This window comes from Mesoplodon densirostris, chromosome 8 (genome assembly GCF_025265405.1).
Source record: "Mesoplodon densirostris isolate mMesDen1 chromosome 8, mMesDen1 primary haplotype, whole genome shotgun sequence".
In the NCBI taxonomy this organism is placed as follows: domain Eukaryota; kingdom Metazoa; phylum Chordata; class Mammalia; order Artiodactyla; family Ziphiidae; genus Mesoplodon; species Mesoplodon densirostris.
The window spans coordinates 16,158,663-16,180,968 of record NC_082668.1 but is presented as its reverse complement, the minus strand read 5'-3'; the positions used below and the strand labels follow the sequence as shown (position 1 = coordinate 16,180,968).

Sequence of the window (22,306 nt, the reverse complement as noted above, 5' to 3'; positions counted from 1 at the left end):
AGGTGGACTCTCAACCACTGCACCACCAGGGAAGCCCTCCTAGTATTTTTTTTAATCTCTTCTATTTTTCTACCTAGTATATTTTTTGATGTGTAATAACCAATCAAAAATAATAGCATGTGATAACTATTGAATGAACTAATAAAGAAATATTTGAGCTCCATTATTATTTACATAAGGATTTCCTAGAAGAGAAGGAAGTTTCTAGACTTTGCTGTGATGAATGATAATTCTTCATTGACTGGGTACTTGCATTTCTTTTTTTTTTCTTTTTTTTTTTTTTTTTTGTGGTACGCGGGCCTCTCCCTTTTGTGGCCTCTCCCGCTGCGGAGCACAGGCTCCGGATGCGCAGGCTTAGCGGCCATGGCTCACAGGCCCAGCCGCTCCGCGGCATGCGGGATCTTCCCAGACCAGGGCACGAACCCACATCCCCTGCATCGGCAGGCGGACTCTCAACCACTGCGCCACCAGGGAAGCCCTCTTGCATTTCTTATATCTTCCCTTGCACTGTGTCTATTTTTCTTTTTTCTTTTTTTTTTTTTTTAAACAGAACAACACTTAATGTGGATTTTGGCAATAAAACAAATACCTGCATTTCCAAGTGCTTTTGTCTTTGGTCCTTTTATTGTTTGGGAATCAATTTAAAAATTCACAAACCATTGATTTCCAAAATTCCTTTTAGTCGCTGTAACCTTACCTACCAAATCTGATTAAGAAAGGGAACCAAGTTCTCCACAGAATTAATATCCATCCATCTTCTCTGTGATGCTGTTTCAAAATAAGAAATACACCTTGAAGGGTTTAGAGAGTTGAGGTAGGCTAAGTTGACTGTGGAGAGAAATAACAGCATCTGGCTTGCCATACAGGGCAAATGGATGGTTTATCCATCACATAAACCATCCATATAAAACTGCCTGAGAATTGGTCTCATTACCAAACTGTGCCCTGTTGGTGATCGAAATGAACACTAATTGGGGCACAGCAGACAGATGTAGAGTAGTGAATTAGCTGCCTTGCATCTTATGCTCTGAAAATCAGCTAAAAGTCTAAAACTTAATGTTAATCGTAAAATACGACTGAGGTCTGTCTTTGTGTATGTCTGTGGGAATGTTCCTTAAACCATGCTCACTGGGGAAAGGAAATAAACACTTAATGAATCATATTTTTAAATGCACACAGGGCTTCCTGTAAGTGCTATAATTTATTTGATTTTTTTCCAACACTGAAACCTCCATAAAATTATTCCACATGCATAAGGTTATGGCACAGTTTGGTTTCCACACCGCACCCCTGAGCTCTCACCACATGTGTGAAAACAAAGGGTTATGCACATACCACAGTCTTGTGCTTCACTGTATCTTGAATCCCATTTCTCCATTTTAATAGTTATGTGGTGTTACTGTCTTCTCACTTGACACACAGTAACAAGGAAGTGACAATCTCTGTGATTGAGATGGTCCAGCCTCATCATAAACATTGTGTGGCCATATCAGACACACCTAGAACAGTCTGCAGAGCAAGACTGATATTTTTTAGGTCTCCAGTAATCTCCAGTTCCTCGTGTGATATAAGGGCCGCAAAAGATCCCCTCAGGGAGTTTTGTTTCTGCACAGGGAGCCAGGACTCAAGGATTCAAGCCAACATTCCCTGGGGTCAGTGACAAAGGACTGGGCAGAATTATTTTTCCTCTAAATGTGAGCAGTCATGTCACCAAGTCTACAAAGAATTTTCAGATCTTTCTCTAGGACCTCTTTACACTCAAATGTTTCTTCGTTGGAATATCACTCTAAGATTTTCAAAAACTATACTATCACTTTTTTACAGTACTGACTCAAGTATTATATGAGTATATTACAGTGCTCATATAATTCAGAAGGTTTTATTTTTTTAATCCTTTTTTTATTTTTTGGCCTGTCTTTTTTTTTTTAATTTTATTTAAGTATAGTTGATTTACAATGTTGTATTAATTTCCTCTGTAGAGCAAAGTGACTCAGTTATACATATATATATATATATATATATATATATATATATATATATATATATATATATATATATATATATATATATATATATATATTCTTTTTCCTGTTCTTTTCCATTATGGTTTCTCACAGGATATTGAACATAGTTCTCTGTGCTCTACAAGGACCTTGTTGTTTATCTCTCCTATATATAATAGTTTGCCTCCGCTAATACCAAACTCCTCCCCTTCCTTCCCTCCCTTACCCCCATCTCCCTCAGGTGGTTTTATTTTTTTAATGTGTATTTCGAAAAAGCACGCAGGAAGCTCTGACCTGTCATGTTCAGCTTGGGGAGCCTGTGTCGGCCTCTGCGATTTAGCGAGGTGAGATAGTCTTTGCCATTCACAGTGTGGTCCCCTGACCAGCAACCGCAGTATCACCTGGGAGCTTGTTAGAAATGCGGACTCGGAACTTCCCTGGTGGTCCAGCGGGTAAGACTCTGCGCTCCCAATGCAGGGGACCAGGGTTTGATCCCTGGCCGGGAAACTAGATCCCATAAGCATGCCACAACTAAGACTCCCCATGCCGCAACTAAGAAGTCCTCACGCTGCAACTAAGAGTCTGCATGCAGCAATGCTGCAACAAAAAGAATAAAATACCTAGGAATAAACCTACCTAAGGAGACAAAAGACCTGTATGCAGAAAATTATAAGACACTGATGAAAGAAATTAAAGATGATACAAATAGATGGAGAGATGTACCATGTTCTTGGATTGGAAGAATCAACATTGTGAAAATGACTCTACTACCCAAAGCAATCTACAGATTCAATGCAATACCTATCAAACTACCAATGGCATTTTTCACAGAACTAGAACAAAAAATTTCACAATTTGTATGGAAACACAAAAGACCCCGAATAGCCAAAGCAATCTTGAGAACGAAAAATGGAGCTGGAGGAATCAGGCTCCCTGACTTCAGACTATACTACAAAGCTACAGTAATCAAGACAGTATGGTACTGGCACAAAAACAGAAAGATAGATCAATGGAACAGGATAGAAAGCCCAGAGATAAACCCACGGACATATGGTCACCTTATCTTTGATAAAGGAGGCAGGAATGTACAGTGGAGAAAGGACAGTCTCTTCAATAAGTGGTGCTGGGAAAACTGGACAGGGACATGTAAAAGTATGAGATTAGATCACTCCCTAACACCATACACAAAAATTAGCTCAAAATGGATTAAAGACCTAAATGTAAGGCCAGACACTATCAAACTCCTAGAGGAAAACATAGGCAGAACACTCTATGACATAAATCACAGCAAGATCCTTTTTGACCCACCTCCTAGAGAAATGGAAATAAAGACAAAAATAAACACATGGGACCTAATGAAACTTCAAAGCTTTTGCACAGCAAAGGAAACCATAAACAAGACGAAAAGACAACCCTCAGAATGGGAGAAAATATTTGCAAATGAAGCAACTGACAAAGGATTAATCTCCAAAATTTATAAGCAGCTCATGCAGCTCAATAGCAAAAAAACAAACAACCCAATCCAAAAATGGGCAGAAGACCTAAATAGACATTTCTCCACAGAAGATATACAGACAGCCAACAAACGCATGAAAGGATGCTCAACATCTTTACTCATTAGAGAAATGCAAATCAAAACTACAATGAGATATCATCTCACACCAGTCAGAATGGCCATCATCAAAAAATCTAGAAACAATAAATGCTGGAGAGGGTGTGGAAAAAAGGGAACACTCTTGCACTGCTGGTGGGAATGTGAATTGGTACAGCCACTATGGAGAACGGTATGGAGGTTCCTTAAAAAACTACAAATAGAACTACCATATGACCCAGCAATCCCACTACTGGGCATATACCCTGAGAAAACCATAATTCAAAAAGAGACATGTACCAAAATGTTCATAGCAGCCCTATTTACAATAGCCTGGAGATGGAAACAACCTAAGTGTCCATCATCGGATGAATGGATAAAGAAGATGTGGCACATATATACAATGGAATATTACTCAGCCATAAAAAGAAATGAAATTGAGCTATTTGTAATGAGGTGGATGGACCTAGAGTCTGTCATACAGAGTGAAGTAAGTCAGAAAGAGAAAGACAAATACTGTATGCTGACACATATATATGGAATTTAAGAAAAAAATGTCATCAAGAACATAGGGGTAAGACAGGAATAAAGACACAGACCTACTAGAGCATGGACTTGAGGATATGGGGAGGGGGAAGGGTAAGCTGTGACAAAGTGAAAGAGCGGCATGGACATATATACACTACCAAATGTAAGGTAGATAGCTAGTGGGAAGCAGCCGCATAGCACAGGGAGATCAGCTCGGTTCTTTGTGACCGCCTGGAGGGGTGGGATAGGGAGGGTGGGAGGGAGACGCAAAAGGGAGGGGATATGGGAACGTATGTATATGTATAACTGATTAAATTTGTAAAATAAAAAAAAATAAAAAATAAAAAAAAAAGAAAAAAAAAAAAAGAAAAAAAAAAAAAAAAAAAAAAAAAAAAAAAAAAAAAAAGACCTGGCTCAGCCAGAATAAATAATTAATTTAAAAATTAATTAATTAAATTAATTAAAAAAAGAAATGCAGACTCTCAGGCCCCACTTGGACCTACTGAATTAGATTCTGCATTTTAACAAGTTCCCAGTTGGCTCTTATGCAAGATGCAGTTTGAAAAACACTGAAATAGTCTATACACAACATCCCAGCCAATATGGGGACAATGCCAATTAAATTTCAACCTGCATGGGCCTGTTCAACAATTATATTACATTTGAATATGACTTTCTTCTGTTCTCTTGTTGCTCAGAGGCCCCTCTGCCCACCCAGATTTGAGAAAAATCACTTAAATGTTTGACAGTGTCTTTTGTGTCTTCTAGCAGGTTGCCCTTCCCTATACTTGTCATTCTTGCAGGCTGCTTAACAGTTGTCAAAGACAATGTTATAACCTGCCTGTGAAGCTTGTTTGATCTAATGTCATAATCCTGTTGACCTGCCAGGCCCTGTGATTCATTATAGTTAGAGCTGGTCATATTAATGTGAATTATGGGTAGGGAAACTTTGTTTCATGAAGATCTCCTGTTTGGACTTGTTAGATTTTGTGAAACCAAGACAAGCAAGTGATTATTTCCCAAATCATACTGTATATGGACTAGAGTTTAGAAATATATAGTATACTTAAATCCTTTCTAGTTAATATTGATATTGTAAAAAGCATGCAATAATATCTTATTATATCATCACATTAAGAAACATAACACCTACCTTATTTACTTTTTGAGCAAACCAGTGCCATTTAAAGAGACTATACAGGGACTTCACTGGTGGCGCAGTGGTTAAGAATCTGCCTGCCAATGCAGGGGACACAGGTTTGAGCCCTGGCCTGGGAAGATCCCACATGCTGCAGACCAACTAAGCCTGTGCGCCACAACTACTGAAGCCCAAGCACTTAGAGCCCGTGCTCCGCAACAAGAGAAGCCACCACAGTGAGAGACCTGCGCACCGCAACAAAGAGTAGCCCCTGCTCGCCACAACTAGAGAAGGCCCGCGTGCAGCAACAAAGACCCAACACAGCCAAAAATAAATAAATAAAATTTAAAAAAAATAAAAAATAGAAATAAAGACAGTAGACAAAGGAAAGCAACATAAAAAATGCAATTGTTACACGGGATATGCATATTCAGTCATTCAAAATAATTAGTCATATGAATAAACATTGAAATATCTACTCGCTAGAGTATAATTTTTATTTTTTTACTTTATTTTTTAATATATTTATTTATTTATTTATTTATTTATGGCTGTGATGGGCCTTTGTTGCTGCACGCAGGCTTTTCTCTAGTTGCGGCAAGCGGGGGCTACTCTTTGTTGCGGTGCACAGGATCCTCATTGCGGTGGCTTCTCTTGTTGCAGAGCATGGGCTCTAGATGAGCAGGCTTCAGTAGTTGTGGCATGTGAGCTCAGTAGTTGTGGCTCACAGGCTCTAGAGCACAGGCTCAGTAGTTGTGGTGCATGGGCTTAGTTGTTCCTTAGCATGTGGGATCTTCCCTGACCAGGGCTTGAACCCGTGTCCCCTGCATTAGCAGGCAGATTCGTAACCACTGCGCCACCAGGGAAGTCCCTAGAGTATGATTTTTAAATGGTAAAATCATAACTCTTGTCCAAACATAAATGTCAAAGATTTTGTTCAACTGATTTATTAATGAAGGAACTAGTCAGATGTAAAGAACTAAATATTTACAGACAACTTAATAAAGGAATATTACTTAGATTGCTAGGTTATATAAAACTAGTTACTGAGTTACAGGGCAACAAGCTGTTACCTTTGGGGGTCATCATTTCCACTGAACGGGAATTATTTGCATTTCTAACAACAACAAAAAAATCTGTCAGCTAGCTTGTCACTTCACAAGGTCTGAGACCTTCAATCAATAGCAAACAGTGACAGTACCATACTGTCTTGATTACTGTAGCTTTGTAGTATAGTCTGAAGTCAGGGATCCTGATTCCTCCAGCTCCATTTTTCTTTCTCAAGATTGCTTTGGCTATTCAGGCTCTTTTGTGTTTCCATACAACTTGTGAAATTTTTTGTTCTAGTTCTGTGAAAAATGCCATTGGTAGTTTGATAGGGATTGCATTAAATCTGTAGATAGCTTTGGGTAGTATAGTCATTTTCACAATGTTGATTCTTCCAATCCAAGAACATGGTATATCTCTCCATCTGTTTGTTTCATCTTTAATTTCTTTCATCAGTGTCTTATAGTTTTCTGCATGTAGATCTTTTGTCTCCTTAGGTAGGTTTGTCCTTAGGTATTTTATTCTTTTTGTTACAGTGGTAAATGGGAGTATTTCCTTAATTTCTTTTTCAGATTTTTCATCATTAGTGTATAGGAATGCAAGAGACTTCTGTGCGTTAATTTTGTATCCTGCTACTTTACCAAATTCATTGATCAGCTCTAGTAGTTTTCTGGTAGCATCTTTAGGATTCTCTATGTATAGTATCATGTCATCTGCAAACAGTGACAGGCACGAAAACAGAAATATAGATCAATGGAACAGGATAGAAAGCCCAGAGATAAACCCACGCACATATGGTTACCTTATCTTTGATAAAGGAGACAGGAATGTAAAGTGGAGAAAGGACAGCCTCTTCAATAAGTGGTGCTGGGAAAACTGGACAGCTACATGTAAAAGAATGAAATTAGAACATTCCCTAACACCATAAACAAAAATAAACTCCAAATGGATTAAAGACCTAAATGTAAGGCCAGACACTATAAAACTCTTAGAGGAAAACATAGGCAGAACACTCTGTGACATAAATCACAGCAAGATCCTTTTTGACCCACCTCCTAGAGAAATGGAAATAAAAACAGAAATAAACAAATGGAACCTAATGAAACTTAAAAGCTTTTGCACAGCAAAGGAAACCATAAATAAGATGAAAAGACAGCCCTCAGAATGGGAGAAAATATTTGCAAGTGAAGCAACTGACAAAGGATTAATCTCCAAAATCTACAAGCAGCTCATGTAGCTCAATATCAAAAAAACAAACAACCCAATCCCAAAATGGGCAGAACACCTAAGTAGACATTTCTCCAAAGAAGATATACAGATTGCCAACAAACACATGAAAGGATGCTCAACATCACTAATCATTAGAGAAATGCAAATCAAAACTACAATGAGGTATCATCTTACACCAGTCAGAATGGCCATCTTCAAAAAATCTCCAGTCATTGCTGGAGAGGGTGTGGAGAATAGGGAACTCTCTTGCACTGTTGGTGGGAATGTATACTGATACAGCCACTATGGAGAACAGTATGGAGGTTCCTTAAAAAACTAAAAATAGAACTACCATATGACCCAGCAATCCCACTACTGGGCATATACCCTGAGAAAACCTTAATTCGGAAAGAGTCATGTACCACAATGTTCATTGCAGCACTATCTACAATAGTCAGGACATGGAAGCACCCTAAGTGTCCATCAACAGATGAATGGATAAAGAAGATGTGGCACATATATACAATGGAATATTATTCAGCCATGAAAAGAATCAAAATTGAGTTATTTGTAGTGAGGTGGATGGACCTAGAGTCTGTCATACAGAGTGAAGTAAGTCAGAAAGAGAAAATCAAATACCATATGCTAACACATATATATGGACTCTAAAAGAAAAAAAGAATGTTTCTGAAGAACCTAGGGGCAGGACAGGAATAAAGACGCAGATGTAGAGAATGGACTTGAGGATATGGGGAGGGGGAAGGGTAAGCTGGGACGAAGTGGGAGAGTGCCATGGACATATGTACACTACCAAATGTAAAATAGATAGCTAGTGGGAAGCAGCTGTATAGCACAGGCAGATCAGCTCAGTGCTTTTTGACCACCTAGAGGGGTGGGATAGGGAGGGTGGGAGGGAGATGCAAGAGGGAGGAGATATGGGGATATATGTATATGTATAGCTGAGTCACTTTGTTATAAAGCAGAAACTAACATACCGTTGTAAAGCAACTATATTCCAATAAAGGTGTTAAAAGAAAAATAGCAAGCAGTGAGGTGAACAAAGTATTATTCCTTCTATTATCCTCCAGTGCTTTGCCCCCAGAAGAGATTTTCTACCTTATGTCCAAGTTCTATATAATTTTTCTTACACTTATAGAATACCATTTTCTGTTAAAGATGTCAACATGATTTCTAATGAAGGTTTAAATAGGCTCATTTTCCAAGTGGGTATTTATTCTAACACAGCAGAAGGTGAAAGCTGGCATACCTTTTTCTACCTCCTATCTTTACTCCTGATCTCCAGCGGGTTTTCAGAATAGCTGTATATTTCCATGCCTAGTGATCCTTAGCCCCTGATTTGTGCTTGGATATCTGAGGTGGCTCAGAGAACAGGCATGACAGAGTGCCCACTCAAAGAGCTGTGAATATCGGGAGATTCTGCTGCTTACACTTACACCACGTGGCAAGGTAAATCTGCTTCCTGCTTTTGATTGATCCCTGTGGACGTTGGTGTGTTTCAATAGGAAATTAATATTTTTGAACTTGGGCATTCACTCTTTCTCCCCTATACATATGTTAATTACATAAGATGTAGGTTTCTCTCTGTAGTCATTTATATTCATATTCATGAACAATGTTGCCTCCCTCTTACCATTTGGCTTCTATTGAACTCATCTGCATTATTCTGAGAAATTGAATGAATTGTGAGCTAGCATGGAAAAGAATCAGTATTCTGAGTGTATTAACGAGGAAACATTGATCTATAACTAAAAGTTATTTTCTAAAATAATTGTAGGGAGGGTTTGAGGGTTTTGGGTTTTTTTTAAAGTTTGTTTTAATGTCAGAGTCTGCTTGCATCAGAGCATTCACTGCATCTACAAAGAAGTCGGTCTTGGCTTTTACTCCGCTCCTGGCTTCAGCTTGCTCTCTGAAGGCAGCCAAGGGCAGAGAGGGCCCTTCACATTCTCAGCAGGGGACCTGGCAGAGTGGAAGATGCCAGAATCATCGAGTTCTCGGCATAAATAGTTCCAAGATCTGAATGCATTCTTTCCGAACAATTGAATGAATGGGTTTGTTCCCCCCTTCTTTCTGGTGAGCTAACCCTGTGTTGTTTTGGTCTGTTAAATAGCATTCTTCAGTGAAGATGTTTGGAGATAGAATGTAAATTTTCCCCTGTAAACCGCATATGGGAATGTGATATAGGGTCAGAGTTCACAACAGCTGGGAGTTCTCAGGGTTAGGGCTGCTGTTGAAATATCTAGAGGTGTTTCCCAAAAGGAGGAGTGTTTCTGTTTGGCTCAGAATAAAAACACTATTTTATGTGTTAATATAACATTCACTAAAATTTGTTCTGACGTTTGGGATAACGCCATTAGGATTCTTTCCTAAACACTTTAGATTGCCTGTCTTTATTATTATTTTCGGTAAAGAGGTATAATAAAGCTCAAGATTTTATCTGTATACTAACTTTTATAACTGAAAATGAGAATAGGTACAAAAATGAAAGGCATTTAGATCTTTCTGCATTTTAACTTTAGAAAAGGTTAGGTTCATGTAATGATTTTTTTCCCCAAATAATTTAAAAGGCTTCATTTAAACCTTGATGGTAACTTGAATTAAAGGTTTATTATGTTTCAATGTGATTTGTAGGGTAACACTGGCAACGCACCTTATATGCTTTTATTTTAAATGTTACTTACATCACGCAAGAATGGTATCTTGATTATCATGTAGATTCTTGGGGGCGTTGCATTTTTTTTTTTTTTTGCATGATGTGAAAACTTACAAGCATCAATTTATTATTTCCATGCTCGTCTATTTTGAAACATTCTGATTTTAACATCCTGATTTATTGCCTTGATTATATTTTATTATAAAAAAGGTGTTGACTAGAAAATTTAGAAAATATTTGCAAAGCATGGGGAAGATAATCATCATCTGTGATATCCAAACAGAAAAACTACTATTAATATTTTAGTCTCTTTGCTTCCAATATTTTATCCATGCATGCAAGTGTATATTTATATAGAATTAGGATCATCCTTTATGTAGAGTTTGTATTCTGCTTGATATTATCTCACTTATGGATACTTTGAAACCACAAAAAAAGGTTGCAGAAATGTTTCTTTTCAAATGGAAAATGTTCCTGCTATGTTATTAAATAAGAAAGCAATATGTATTTTTAACTCATTTTTGGTGAAAACAACGTTATACCATGCCTGATTTATGTCTTTCCAGATTTTTCCTTATTACGATGTATGCTCCATTCTTTATGCTCTTTTTGCTTATTTGTGTTTTCTGATTGTTCTGTGGTGGAGCATGTGTTAGTTACTTTTTGGACTTCATCAGTATAGGTTGAAATAACTCAACAAGAATCATCCCTATCCAAAAACCTTTGTGAGTAGCTTCTTCTCTGATTATTTTCTTTCTTTCTTTCTTTGTCTTGGGGGGGTGCTGTGTTGGGTCTTCGTTGCCGCATGCGGGCTTTCTCTAGTTGTGGTGAGCCGGGGCTGCTCTTCATTGCGGTGCGTGGGCTTCTCATTGCAGTGGCTTCTCTTATTGCAGAGCACGGGCCCTAGAGCGCTCAGGCTTCAGTAGTTGTGGCACATTGGCTCAGTAGTTGTGGCTTGTGGGCTCTAGAGTGCAAGCTCAGTAGTTGTGGTGCATGGGCTTAGTTGCTCTGCGGCATGTGGGATCTTCCCGGACCAGGGCTCAAACCCGTGTCCCCTGCATTGGCAGGCGGATTCTTAACCACTGCGCCACCAGGAAGTCCCTCTCTGATTATTGTCTTAGAATAAATTCCTAGGAGTGGAATAACTGGGTCTAAGTGCTGAATATTTTGTGTGTGTTGTAGTCTAATTATGTTCTTCTTGGAAAGGAGTTTTAAATGTGTTTTTTGCAAAGTAAAGCACACTTATTCCACCATTTTTGCCCTCACTTCTTTTTTTTATCATGTTTTTTGCATCATTATCTTTTACCCATCTTCCATAGCGTTCCTACCTCCTTATAAACCACACACACTCTTCTCTCTCCACACCCCCCCCCCACACAAATCCACCTTTTCTGGACAGAATTATCCCAGGGCTGGCTAGTGGCTCCACACGTCTGTACTGTGCTCTGTACACTGTCCTCTGCCCCTGAGCTCACCTTGGCCATTCCAGAGAACTGTGAACTCTTTTCCCTCTGGACCCATGCACTGTGCCAAACACATGTCTGTGCAGTTCCAAAGAAATCACCTCCTCATTTAGAACTTGCTAAAATCAAAACAGCAGATCCAATCCTGAGATGAAGATTTTGTGAGTTTTTCATTTCTGTGAATTTAGTAGCTTGAAAAAATTAGTGTAAGGAAGTTGTCCTTGAATTTTCAAGCACTCTGGTCCTTATTTTTTATTTTTATTATTTATTTTATTTTTGGCTGCGTTGGGTCTAAATTGCTGCACGTGAGTGGGGGCTACTCTCTGTTGCGGTGCACAGGCTTCTCTTTGCTGTGGCTTCTCTTGTTGCAGAGCACAGGCTCTAGGCGCGCGGGCTTCAGTAGTCGTGGCTCGTGGGCTCTAGAGCACAGGCTCAGTAGTTGTGGCGCCCGGGCTTAGTTGCTCCGCGGCATGTGGGGTCTTCCAGAACCAGGACCCAAACCCATGTCCCCTGCATTGGCAGGCGGATTCTTAACCACTGCGCCACCAGGGAAACCCTCATCCTTATTTTTTAGGAGCTGTTTAGAATAAGTTTATTATTAGAAACATAGAGCCCCAAATGAGAAGGTTCATTAGAAATGGTTCAAGTATTTTTATTACAAAAATACCTAAATTGGGCTTCCCTGGTGGCGCAGTGGTTGAGAGTCCACCTGCGGATGCAGGGGACACGGGTTCGTGCCCCGGTCCGGGAAGATCCCACACACCGCGGAGCGGCTGGGCCCGTGAGCCATGGCTGCTGAGCCTGCGCGTCTGGAGCCTGTGCTCCGCAACGGGTGAGGCCACAACAGTGAGAGGCCCGCGTACCGCAAAAAAAAAAAAAAAAAAAAAAAAAACCTAAATTGTCTTTATTACAATGCCACCTTTTATGGCTAAAAATCCAACTGTGTGGCTAGAAGGAAAAATCTGTACAGCAGCAGCCATGTTGGCCAAAATTACTTTCGCCTCAAATGCTAGGGCTGTGGACCAAAATTGTCTCATCTCTTGATGCACTGAAGAGGAACAGAATTAGTTTATGATTAATATTCCAACCAGATGTCCAGGAATTTGGTAACAAAGGAAGACAGAGGGAAGGAAGGAAGGCCCATTTTCTTTTATGTATGGTAACAGTGGGTTTTAAATATTATGGATATTCCGGAAAGAGAAAGGCATTAAATTCTCCTAATCTGTGCAACTGAATATCTGCTACCTGTTAGGCACTGTGCTAGGAGCTTTGAGGAATAATGTCAAGTTGCAAGAGAACTTCCTCCTTGCTGATCAGACTGTCATAATCAACTCAGGAGAAAAGCATGTGGACACATAACTACAGCAAAGGCAATTTAAGAGAGGGGCTTTTTGGATGGACCTAGAGACTGTCATACAGAGTGAAGTTAAGTCAGAAAGAGAAAAACAAATATCGTATATTAACGCATATATGTGGAACCTAGAAAAATGGTACAGATGAACTGGTTTGCGGGGCAGATATAGAGACACAGATGTAGAGAACAAACGTATGGACAACAAGGGGAGCAAGCAGCGGGAGGGGGTGTGTGTATGATAAATTGGGAGACTGGGATTGACATATATACACTAATGTGTATAAAATGGATAACTAATAAGAACCTGCTGTATAAAAAAATAAATAAAATTAAAAGAAAAAAAAGAGAGGGGCTTTTTGAGTGCTGTTAAACAAGTGCCTTTACATTCAGTTCAGGCACAGGTTATTTCCAACTGTGGAGGTACAGGAAGATATTCTGGAAAGGAAGTAGCTTTTGAGCTGAGCCTTAGATGAGCTGATAAGATCTTGATAGATAGAGATGGTTAAAATGTGCCATACATAAAAGGAACGTAAAACTATGATAAAATTGTGCAAGGCATGTTTGGGAAAAGCAAGTAGACCTATCTGACTGGCGTGGAATGTTCAAATGGGAAAGGAGTGAGAGAAAACCCTGGAATGGTAGGTTAATTAAACCCATATGAAGCAGGACTCAGTCCCTCGAGAGGTTGGTATTTCTCAGAGGCGTTTCTGTTTAGACTCACTACATCAGCATTATGTTGAGGTGTTAAGATGCAGGCTCCTGGGCCACACGGCAGATCAGAATCAGAGGGCAGTCCTCTGAACTCTACATCTTAAAAATTGTCCTAAGTGATTCCAATGCACACTAAAATTGGCAAACATTGGTTATTGAAACAGCAACCAGGAAGGCGGTCAGTGAATGCTGTGGATAGGAGACTGGCTGGCAGGCAGGGAACTGAAGGTCTGGGTTGGGGAGTGGGCATTCAGAGGTGACGGCAGGAGCTTGTGAATGAAGGAGGGGGGGTGTCTGTGACTGCTGGTCAGAGGTGGTGAGAGGAAGTCATTCGGACTCTGAGCTTCTGCAGCCAGGGAGCCTGGGGGTGGGGGGTTGTCCATCAACAGAAATATGTATAAGTAATGAATTTCTCTGAGCCCTACAGGGTCACTCTGAACCAATAGTCCTCTGCCAAATTGTGTTTAACCCCTACAGAACTGGGGGCGTTAAACACAGTTCAACCCTAACAGAAATGCCCACATGAAAACTGTCTTGACTTTGCAAAAGGAGTCTCACATCTGCTCAGGAACCAGTCCAAGCCCCTAGCACCACGGTTGGCCTGTCGGACGCCATGATGTGAAGATAACATTGCTGGGTCCCTTGCTCTCTGCCCAGGCTGTGACCTTGAGCATCTTGGTCTTGCCTGCTGCCCTCCAGGCCCAGCAGCTTTCTGATGTTGTCCCACCAGCAGGTCTAGGATATGCTGTTGTTGCTCTGAGTTCCGCAGTCCCTGCCCCATCAGCATCCTTCCCTGCTGATCTGCGTGTCACCAGTGACTCTTTGGCTGCTTCACCAGGCAAAGCAGATCTGTGCCCATGACTCTAATTCAAGGGCCACAGTGGATGATACAGATGCTCTACCTTTGTCATGGTGTCATAAAGTGCCCACGTGGGGCACTGTGGCCTGGAGGTATGAGGCAGAATGGGTTCCTCCCTTTGGAGAGCCCTCTGCCAGAAGGGTCTCCAGGCAGCATTCTTTTTTTTTGCGGTACGCGGGCCTCTCACCCCTGTGGCCTCTCCCGCTGCGGAGCACAGGCTCTGGACGTGCAGGCTCAGCGGCCATGGCTCACGGGCCCAGCTGCTCCGCGGCATGTGGGATCTTCCTGGACCGGGGCACGAACCCGTGTCCCCTGCATCGGCAGGCGGACTCTCAACCACTGCACCACCAGGGAAGCCCCAGGCAGCATTCTTTAGCTCTGTTTTGCAGATGGAGGCAAAATGACTCTTCCATCCTCTCTGACTTCCTCAGGGCTCAGACTCGAGTTCAGTGGGGCTGCCAGGAGACACTCGGAGTGGCAGAACCTCGTCTCCCCACTGAGAAAGTAGAGGCTTGTGTGGGGTATCGAGTTCATTGTGCCCGGCCCTGCTCCTCTCCTCAAACTGTGTGTTCCTTTAACACTCACAGAAAGATGCCCTCAGTCCTCAGCAGGTGATGTTTCGGCAGGACAGTCGCATGCCCCCATCACCATATATGCCCAATCCCCTGGGGAGGATAGCACTAGACTCATCTCAGATCCCCACTTCGTATGGGGAATTGAAAGGCAGATCCTGTTTGGAAGAGGAGAGACCGAATTATTTTCACTTAATTTTTTAGAGTAGGCAGTACCTTTATGTGATATAAAATTCAAAAAGGGGAATCCCCTGGTGGTCCGGTGGTTAGGACTCCACGCTTCCACTGTAGGGGGCCCGGGTTTGATCCCCTGTCAGGGAACTAAGATCCTGCAAGCCGCGTGGCGTGGCCAAAAAAAAAATTCAAAAGGTACACAAGGGTATCCTGTGAAAAGCCTCCTTGCCAGCTGCATCCCCTGCCATTCAAGTGAACCTGTTTGTGTATCATGTAAAAATGTATCCATGTATTCTACCACCGTTGTAACAATGGAAAATGGTAGCATACTATATGTATTGTTCAGTACCATGCGTTTTAAACTTCCACATCAGAGCTTCCTCATCCTTTTTACAGCTGCAGAGTATTCCATTGTATGAATATACCATGCTTAGATTTAACTGGCCCCTCTACGTAGAGCTTGGCATTTTTCCAGGGTCCTGCTATTACAAACAATACTACAATGGACAGCTTGTAAATACAGACACAGGCAGGTGTATCTCTATGGTCAAGACCTAGAGTGAGATTGTTGGTTAGAGGTTATATGAATGTGTAATTTTTAAAAATATTGCCAGGTTCCTCCCCATAAGGATTGTGCTGTTTTGCATTCATATGATCGAGAGACAAGAGTCCCTTTGCCCCAACTACTATTTCATCAACAGAATACCGTCAAACTTTTAGAGTTTGTTAATGCTGATAGGTGAGGGGTACATTCTCAGTGGTTTGTGGGGCAGGGGAGGGAGGGCGGGGTCACGCTGGAACCTCTGGGTTTCCAGAGCACTGGTTCACACACAGCACGCACAACACTGTTATTTAGAGAAAACAAAAGAGGCCACCAGCTTTTTTATTTTTGTTTAAAATGTCATTTTTTATTTTTTTAAATGAACAAACAGTGAAATTGATTTTGCTTTGGGTGTATAGTTCTCTGGATTTTAATGCTGGGATAGATCTGAGTAACCACCACCGCAACACAGAATGGCTCCATCACCCCAAAAAAGTCCCCCATGTTCTCCCTTTGTAGTCACACCCTCTCCCTGCCCCTACACCCTGGCAACCACTGATCTGTTCCCCATCCCTGTAGTTCTGTCTTTTAGAGAATGTCATATAAATAGAACCACACAGCATGTAACCCTTGGAGACTGGCTTTTTCCATTCAGCATAATTTCCTGGATATTTCATCAAAGCTGTTGCCTGCATCAGTAGTTTGTTGTTTTTTATTGCTGAGAAGTATTCCATTGTATGAAAGTAGCACAGTTTGTTTACCCCTTGAATGACATTAGGTTTTTTTTTTTCCAGTTCTGGGTGATTATTAATAGAACTGCTGTAAACATTTGTGTACTGATTTTTGTGTGAATGTAAATTTTAATTTCTCTTCAGCATAGCTTAATTTCCACTTCTTATTATGAGTAAATTTAGGTATATTTTATAAGTTTAAGAAGCATTCATATTTCTTTTCCTATAAAGTGCTCATTTCCTTTACTCATTTTTCATTTTGGTGACTTTTATCTTAGACAAGTTGGTTTGGGGGGGCTGACAGGACGTCTGAATGAAAATGTCTAGCTTTCAGTTTAAAGAGGCAGGACTAAAGTTTGAGAGAAACGCCTGGAGACATAGTTGTTTTTTTTCTTTTGTACTTCACTTTTTAACTTTTTTTATTGTTGCATAGTATTCCACTCAATGACTATACAATAGCTTATTTGAACAGTTTTTTAAAATTAATTTTTATTGGAGCATCTAAACATGGGCATTTCCACAGACTGTGTCTTCAGGCTCTGCATGCTTTTCTCTGTTGAAAAGTTTGTGTAGGTCCGTGGCCTCATCTTTCCATTCTTTACCAGCGTGACACTCAAATCTGTGTCTCCAGTGTTGTGCAGCAGAAACTAACACAACATAGAAACTACACAAACTATTCAACAGAGAAAAGCACGCAGAGCCTGAAGACAGAATCTGTGAAAATGCCTGTCTAGGATCTATTAGGATCTATAGGAGGAAACCAAGAAAGAGACTTCTTAGAGGTCAGAGAAGAGCCAAGATGGTGTAGGGTAATATTAATAAATGCTGAATATTAAAGGTCTGCTAAGTGAAGGGTGTCAGTCCACAGGGCCCAGTGTTCAGGAGAAAGAACATCTCTTTCCAAGAGTTCCAAGCAAAACTCGCACAATTTTGTCTGATTGGACTGGTGTAGGTCACATGACCACCCCTGCACCAATCACAGTGACCAGGAGATACAGTGCACTGATTGGCCTACCTAGGTCATGTGCTCCAACTCCATAATTTTCCAGAACTTCATGGATCCCCAGGGGGAGGTATGAGGCTATTGGTTCAAAGACAGATGCTGAAGAAACAACTAGCAAATGTCTAGTAAGTGGCCTTTGAGAATGGTGTATCATCTAAGTCTAGGTTGACAGCACTTGTGTTTCAAGGTGCAGAAGTGGAGATGACAGGTGTAGAAAATTCAATTCAAGAGTTTGGCTCAAGTTTTGGTAACCAGGAAACTTAAATGAAGGATTGTTCCTTTTATTTTCCAAAAATAAAGTAATATTCTTGCATAATCATAGCACAGGAGAAGGTCATGGGGAGAAAGATCATGGAGACTGTGAAGCCTGAGGGATATTTGAAGAGGATGATGGCGGAAGTAAGAACAGGTAAAGCCCAGGTGCCACGTGAAGGACATGCAGCGACACAAGGCTTTCCCCCACTCTTGCCCCTCTCCTATGTGTTCTCCTCACTGCAGTCAGAAACTCTTGTCATGTTGGTACCCAATGAGCAACATCAGTGGCTTCATGTTGCTCCCTGGATGCAGGCTTTAGGAAGCGGACTGGACTCTAGGGCCCTGTGGGAAGTGTCTCCTACCTGTGTTTACTCTCCAGCCCCAAGGGACCATCAAGATCCACAGGCTTATCCCTTTCCCTCTTAAACAACAGTAATCCTCTGTCTCTCCACTAAGCTGTAAGCTCTGCCTAGGTGTGGCTGTGATTGTTTGGCTCAGACTGGCTCCTCTAGCACTGTGTCTGGCACATAGCAGGCACTCACACATGGGCACTGGAAGGAAGAATGGATGCCCTCTGTGAAATTAGCTGTAGCCTCAGTGTCTATTTCTAAGGTCTGATTCTCACCCATTGTTCACTCAAATCAGATGTCATTTTATTAGAAACTAAACAAGAGAAATAATGAATGAAGCTATTAGGAAAAAAAAAAAAACCTAAGCCTTTAGAATTCTATTTTATGTTTATATGAAAAAAAAAAAAGAGTGGAAGGCAACATGCTGAAATATAGACAGCGTTAACTGTAGGTGGTGGAAATAAGGATTTTTTTTTTTTTTCTTATACTTTTCAGTGCTTTCCAGTTTTTCCACAATGCACGTGTTTTACTTTTTGGTGTTTCCCAGATTTTCCAATACACTGAGGAAAGTGTTTCAATTTTCCAATGGTAAACTTTCAAAGTAATCTATGTGAAACTTTGTAACAAAACCACAGTAAGCTCCTCATTCTCTGACTTAGATGTATTCATCTCTTGGTTACATTAAGAATTCACCTTATTTGTATGGAAATATGTTAATATAAACGTTTCAGACATTACATGAAATTTCTAAAAATCTTATGTTCTGGTATAATGTTATAAGTCATAATTCTAGTTATTACTTTAAAATGTATAGCTCAGAAATAACTAAATTTCCTTGTCAATTGCATTATTATGAACTTTCATCAAATCTTTAACCGTGGTCATTTTTAAGTCTTTTGTCACTTACAGACAGTTCTGGGTGTACTCTAATGCTTTTGTGAAAATGTTCCTATAAAAGGGTTTCATCTTAAAGGAATTCATGCAAAAGACTCTGACAAGTACAGGTTTCTGGTAACTGACTATACTGCTGAACTGAATGAATAAGCATTTTCAGAACTCTAATGGAAAACTGATGAATTCATAAAAGATCAAGATTAAAAAAAATAATTACACGGGACTGAGTGAACTGATGAGGATGATTATAGTTTTTGTGACTTTGTTTGAATAATAATAATAAAAATCCCACAGGGACTCAGAGGCAAAAAATATACAAATCAATTTTCACTGCAAAGTAAAGGAGCTGTTACAGTGGAGGATTACTGGACTGAATGTCAATATTATGACATAGTATGATTGTGTTTCATGTTTGGTAATTGCAATCATTGTTGCTTTTGTTGTGGCCATCCATTTACAATGCTTGGTGTCAGTTCATTTATCTCTTGTAAAAGTAAAATACAGTGTGTGAGAAAAAAAAAATTCACCTAATGAATTTTGCTGCGAGAACGCTAAAGGAAGAAGAAAGTGGATGACATTAAGGAGTTAAAAATATTTTAAACAGGAGTTTAAGAAAAGAAGCAAGCAGGGAGGGAGAGAAAGAGGAAAAAATAGGGAAGGCGGGAGGGTCAGAGGAAGCAAGGAAGAAAACCAGACTCTAAAATGTAAAGAAGGATTGATTAAATCAAGCATGGTGCACGCACCCAGTGAAATCTGTACACTATTTGAAATTCTGTCTCTGAAGACAGAGTGGTAGTACCCAGACGGGCATGGCGGAGCTTCGGCACCACCACATCTACAGCATCTTCTCAAACCACCCCAAATAAACGCGCTCCATAAGTAATGACGGTGTGCTTGCGAGGAAGTGGCTCCCGAAGCAGCCAGCTTCCTGCTCCAGCCAGCTGCAGCCCCGACCCCTGCCTGCCAAGAAAGGATGACGCCACCTCTGTGAAGATCATGACAACCCTTGTGATATAAGATGAAATCAAAAATAATAGAGGGCTTCCCTGGTGGCACAGTGGTTAAGAGTCTGCCTGCCAATGCAGGGGACACGGGTTCGTGCCCCGGTCCGGGAAAATCCCACATGCCGCAGAGCGGCTGGGCCCGTGAGCCATGGCCGCTGAGCCTGCGCGTCCGGAGCCTGTGCTCCGCAACGGGAGAGGCCACAACAGTGAGAGGCCCGCATACCACACATACACACAAAAAATAAAAATACATTAAAGAGAATTCCCTGGCGGTCCGGTGGTTAGGACTCAGCGCTTTCACTCCCATCGCCTGAGTTTGGTCCCTCGTCGGGGAACTAAGATCCTGCAAGCTGTGTGGCGCAGCCAAAACAAGTTTTTTTAAAGTACAGAATTCAAAAAAAAAATAATAGATTGAAGGAACAGTGTGATTATAGCTATGCATTAAGAAAATAATTTATTCCAAAAGACAGAAAAACTGGAAGAAAAGACATAGCACGAATAGTGTGACTGTGGTATTTTTCCTATTTTCAAATGTCTACAACTGTACCTTTTAAAAATATGTATTATAAAATAAAACAATATAAAAATTGTATTTTAAATGTCAAATCAATTATATTTGCATCAAAATTATACCTGTATACAGGGGAGCACTCATTTGACTTACATCACCCTTTTCTCTCCCTCAGGATGTGCTGGGTGGCATCCTGATCACCGCCATCCTCATCGTCCTCACCTACCCCGCCTGGACCCTTATCGATCGCCTGGACTCGGCCAGCCCCCTCTTCCCTGTGTGTGTCCTGGTGGTGCCATTCTTCCTGTGTTACAATTACCCCGTGTCTGATTACTACAGCCCAACCAGAGCGGACACCACTACCATCATGGCTGCCGGGGCCGGGGTGACCATAGGATTTTGGATCAACCATTTTTTCCAGCTCGTGTCCAAGCCCACGGGATCTCCCCCTGTTCTTCGGAACATCCCACCGCTCACCAGCAACCTGTTAGTTTTGGGTCTGACCAAGTTTACTGTGGGAATCGTGCTGATTCTCCTGGTTCGTCAACTTGTACAAAATCTCTCGCTCCAAGTGTTGTACTCCTGGTTCAAGGTGGTCACCAGAAACAAGGAGGCCAGGCGGAGGCTGGAGATTGAAGTGCCTTACAAGTTTGTCACCTACACGTCAGTTGGCATCTGTGCTACCACCTTCGTGCCAATGCTACACAGGTTTCTGGGATTACTGTGAGCCTCAAGTGGTCGGAAATTAGCTCACTGGACATGAGAGCAAGACGTCAAAAAGTTGTTGAGTGGGGACGTTTTGACAACACATTTTTCTTTAAAAAAAATTCCCTAAGTCACATGTCTGTTTTGCTGATACCTGAGATAAATGTTGCTGCTTTATGGAAGGAAAAATGGTCTCACAGTGACCACTAGCCTGTAAGCGTCATGTTGCAGATGAAGCCAGGCAAACCCACAGCTGAGTTCTTTAAGGCGCCCCACCCTGTCCATTACTTGGACTTTGGACCAGTCCTGGGCTGGCAGGAGTTGTGGCCTGGCTTAGGAACGGCCACAAGCGTCCCCGGGTTCTGGAGAGCCTACAGAGACGGGCATGATCCAGGAGGCTGGACGTCGGGCGTTCCTTTTCAGCTGTGACCTTGCCCAGCGCTGAGTCTCATTTCCGAAACTGGAATGTTGGTCCAAGAGAAAGGGTGGCACCACGTGAAACTGCATTCCCTGGACAGGACGACTTTCTTGTCATGATGATCACATCAGACAGTGCCTGCTTGTGGGGAAAGAGCTCTGTGAACCTCGCTGGGAAGCATGAAAGGCAGGGGCAAAGCTGGCGAGGCCACAGGCACGAGCCTGCTTTCCTTATGCATCCTGGTCTCTGTCGGGTGCATACTGAATAGGGATCCTCTCCCCCTCGTTTGTACACTTTGCAGGATTCCAGGCACCATTTCTATCTTCTTCTGACCCATGAACCCAACTGGCTGCTCCCTTCACCTCATCTGGGTCCCTCTGACTGTCCTGCTCTCTCCTGCATCAGAGTGACTTGGGACAAGCCCTCTGCCCTTCTTCAGCTTTTTTGCTTCCTTACAAACTGGGAAGACAGTGTCGTCTGTCTGTGAAAGTGGATCAGTAGAAGAACAGATGAACACAATCCTTCCTGGGGCCTGACACAGAGGGAATAGGCCTCCCTCCCTGACACTGTTGCT

At 41.5% G+C, this 22,306-nt stretch overlaps 1 protein-coding gene across 1 annotated transcript in view; it reads left to right on the top strand.

Moving 5' to 3' along the window:
- Positions 1-21,336, top strand: part of SGPP2 (sphingosine-1-phosphate phosphatase 2) — a 131,631-nt gene extending 110,295 nt beyond the window's left edge. The window contains exon 5 of the mRNA XM_060107348.1: positions 20,785-21,336. Coding sequence (XP_059963331.1) covers positions 20,785-21,336 — 552 coding nt within the window. The remainder of the gene's footprint in view (positions 1-20,784) is intronic.
- The last annotated feature ends 970 nt before the right edge of the window (positions 21,337-22,306 follow it).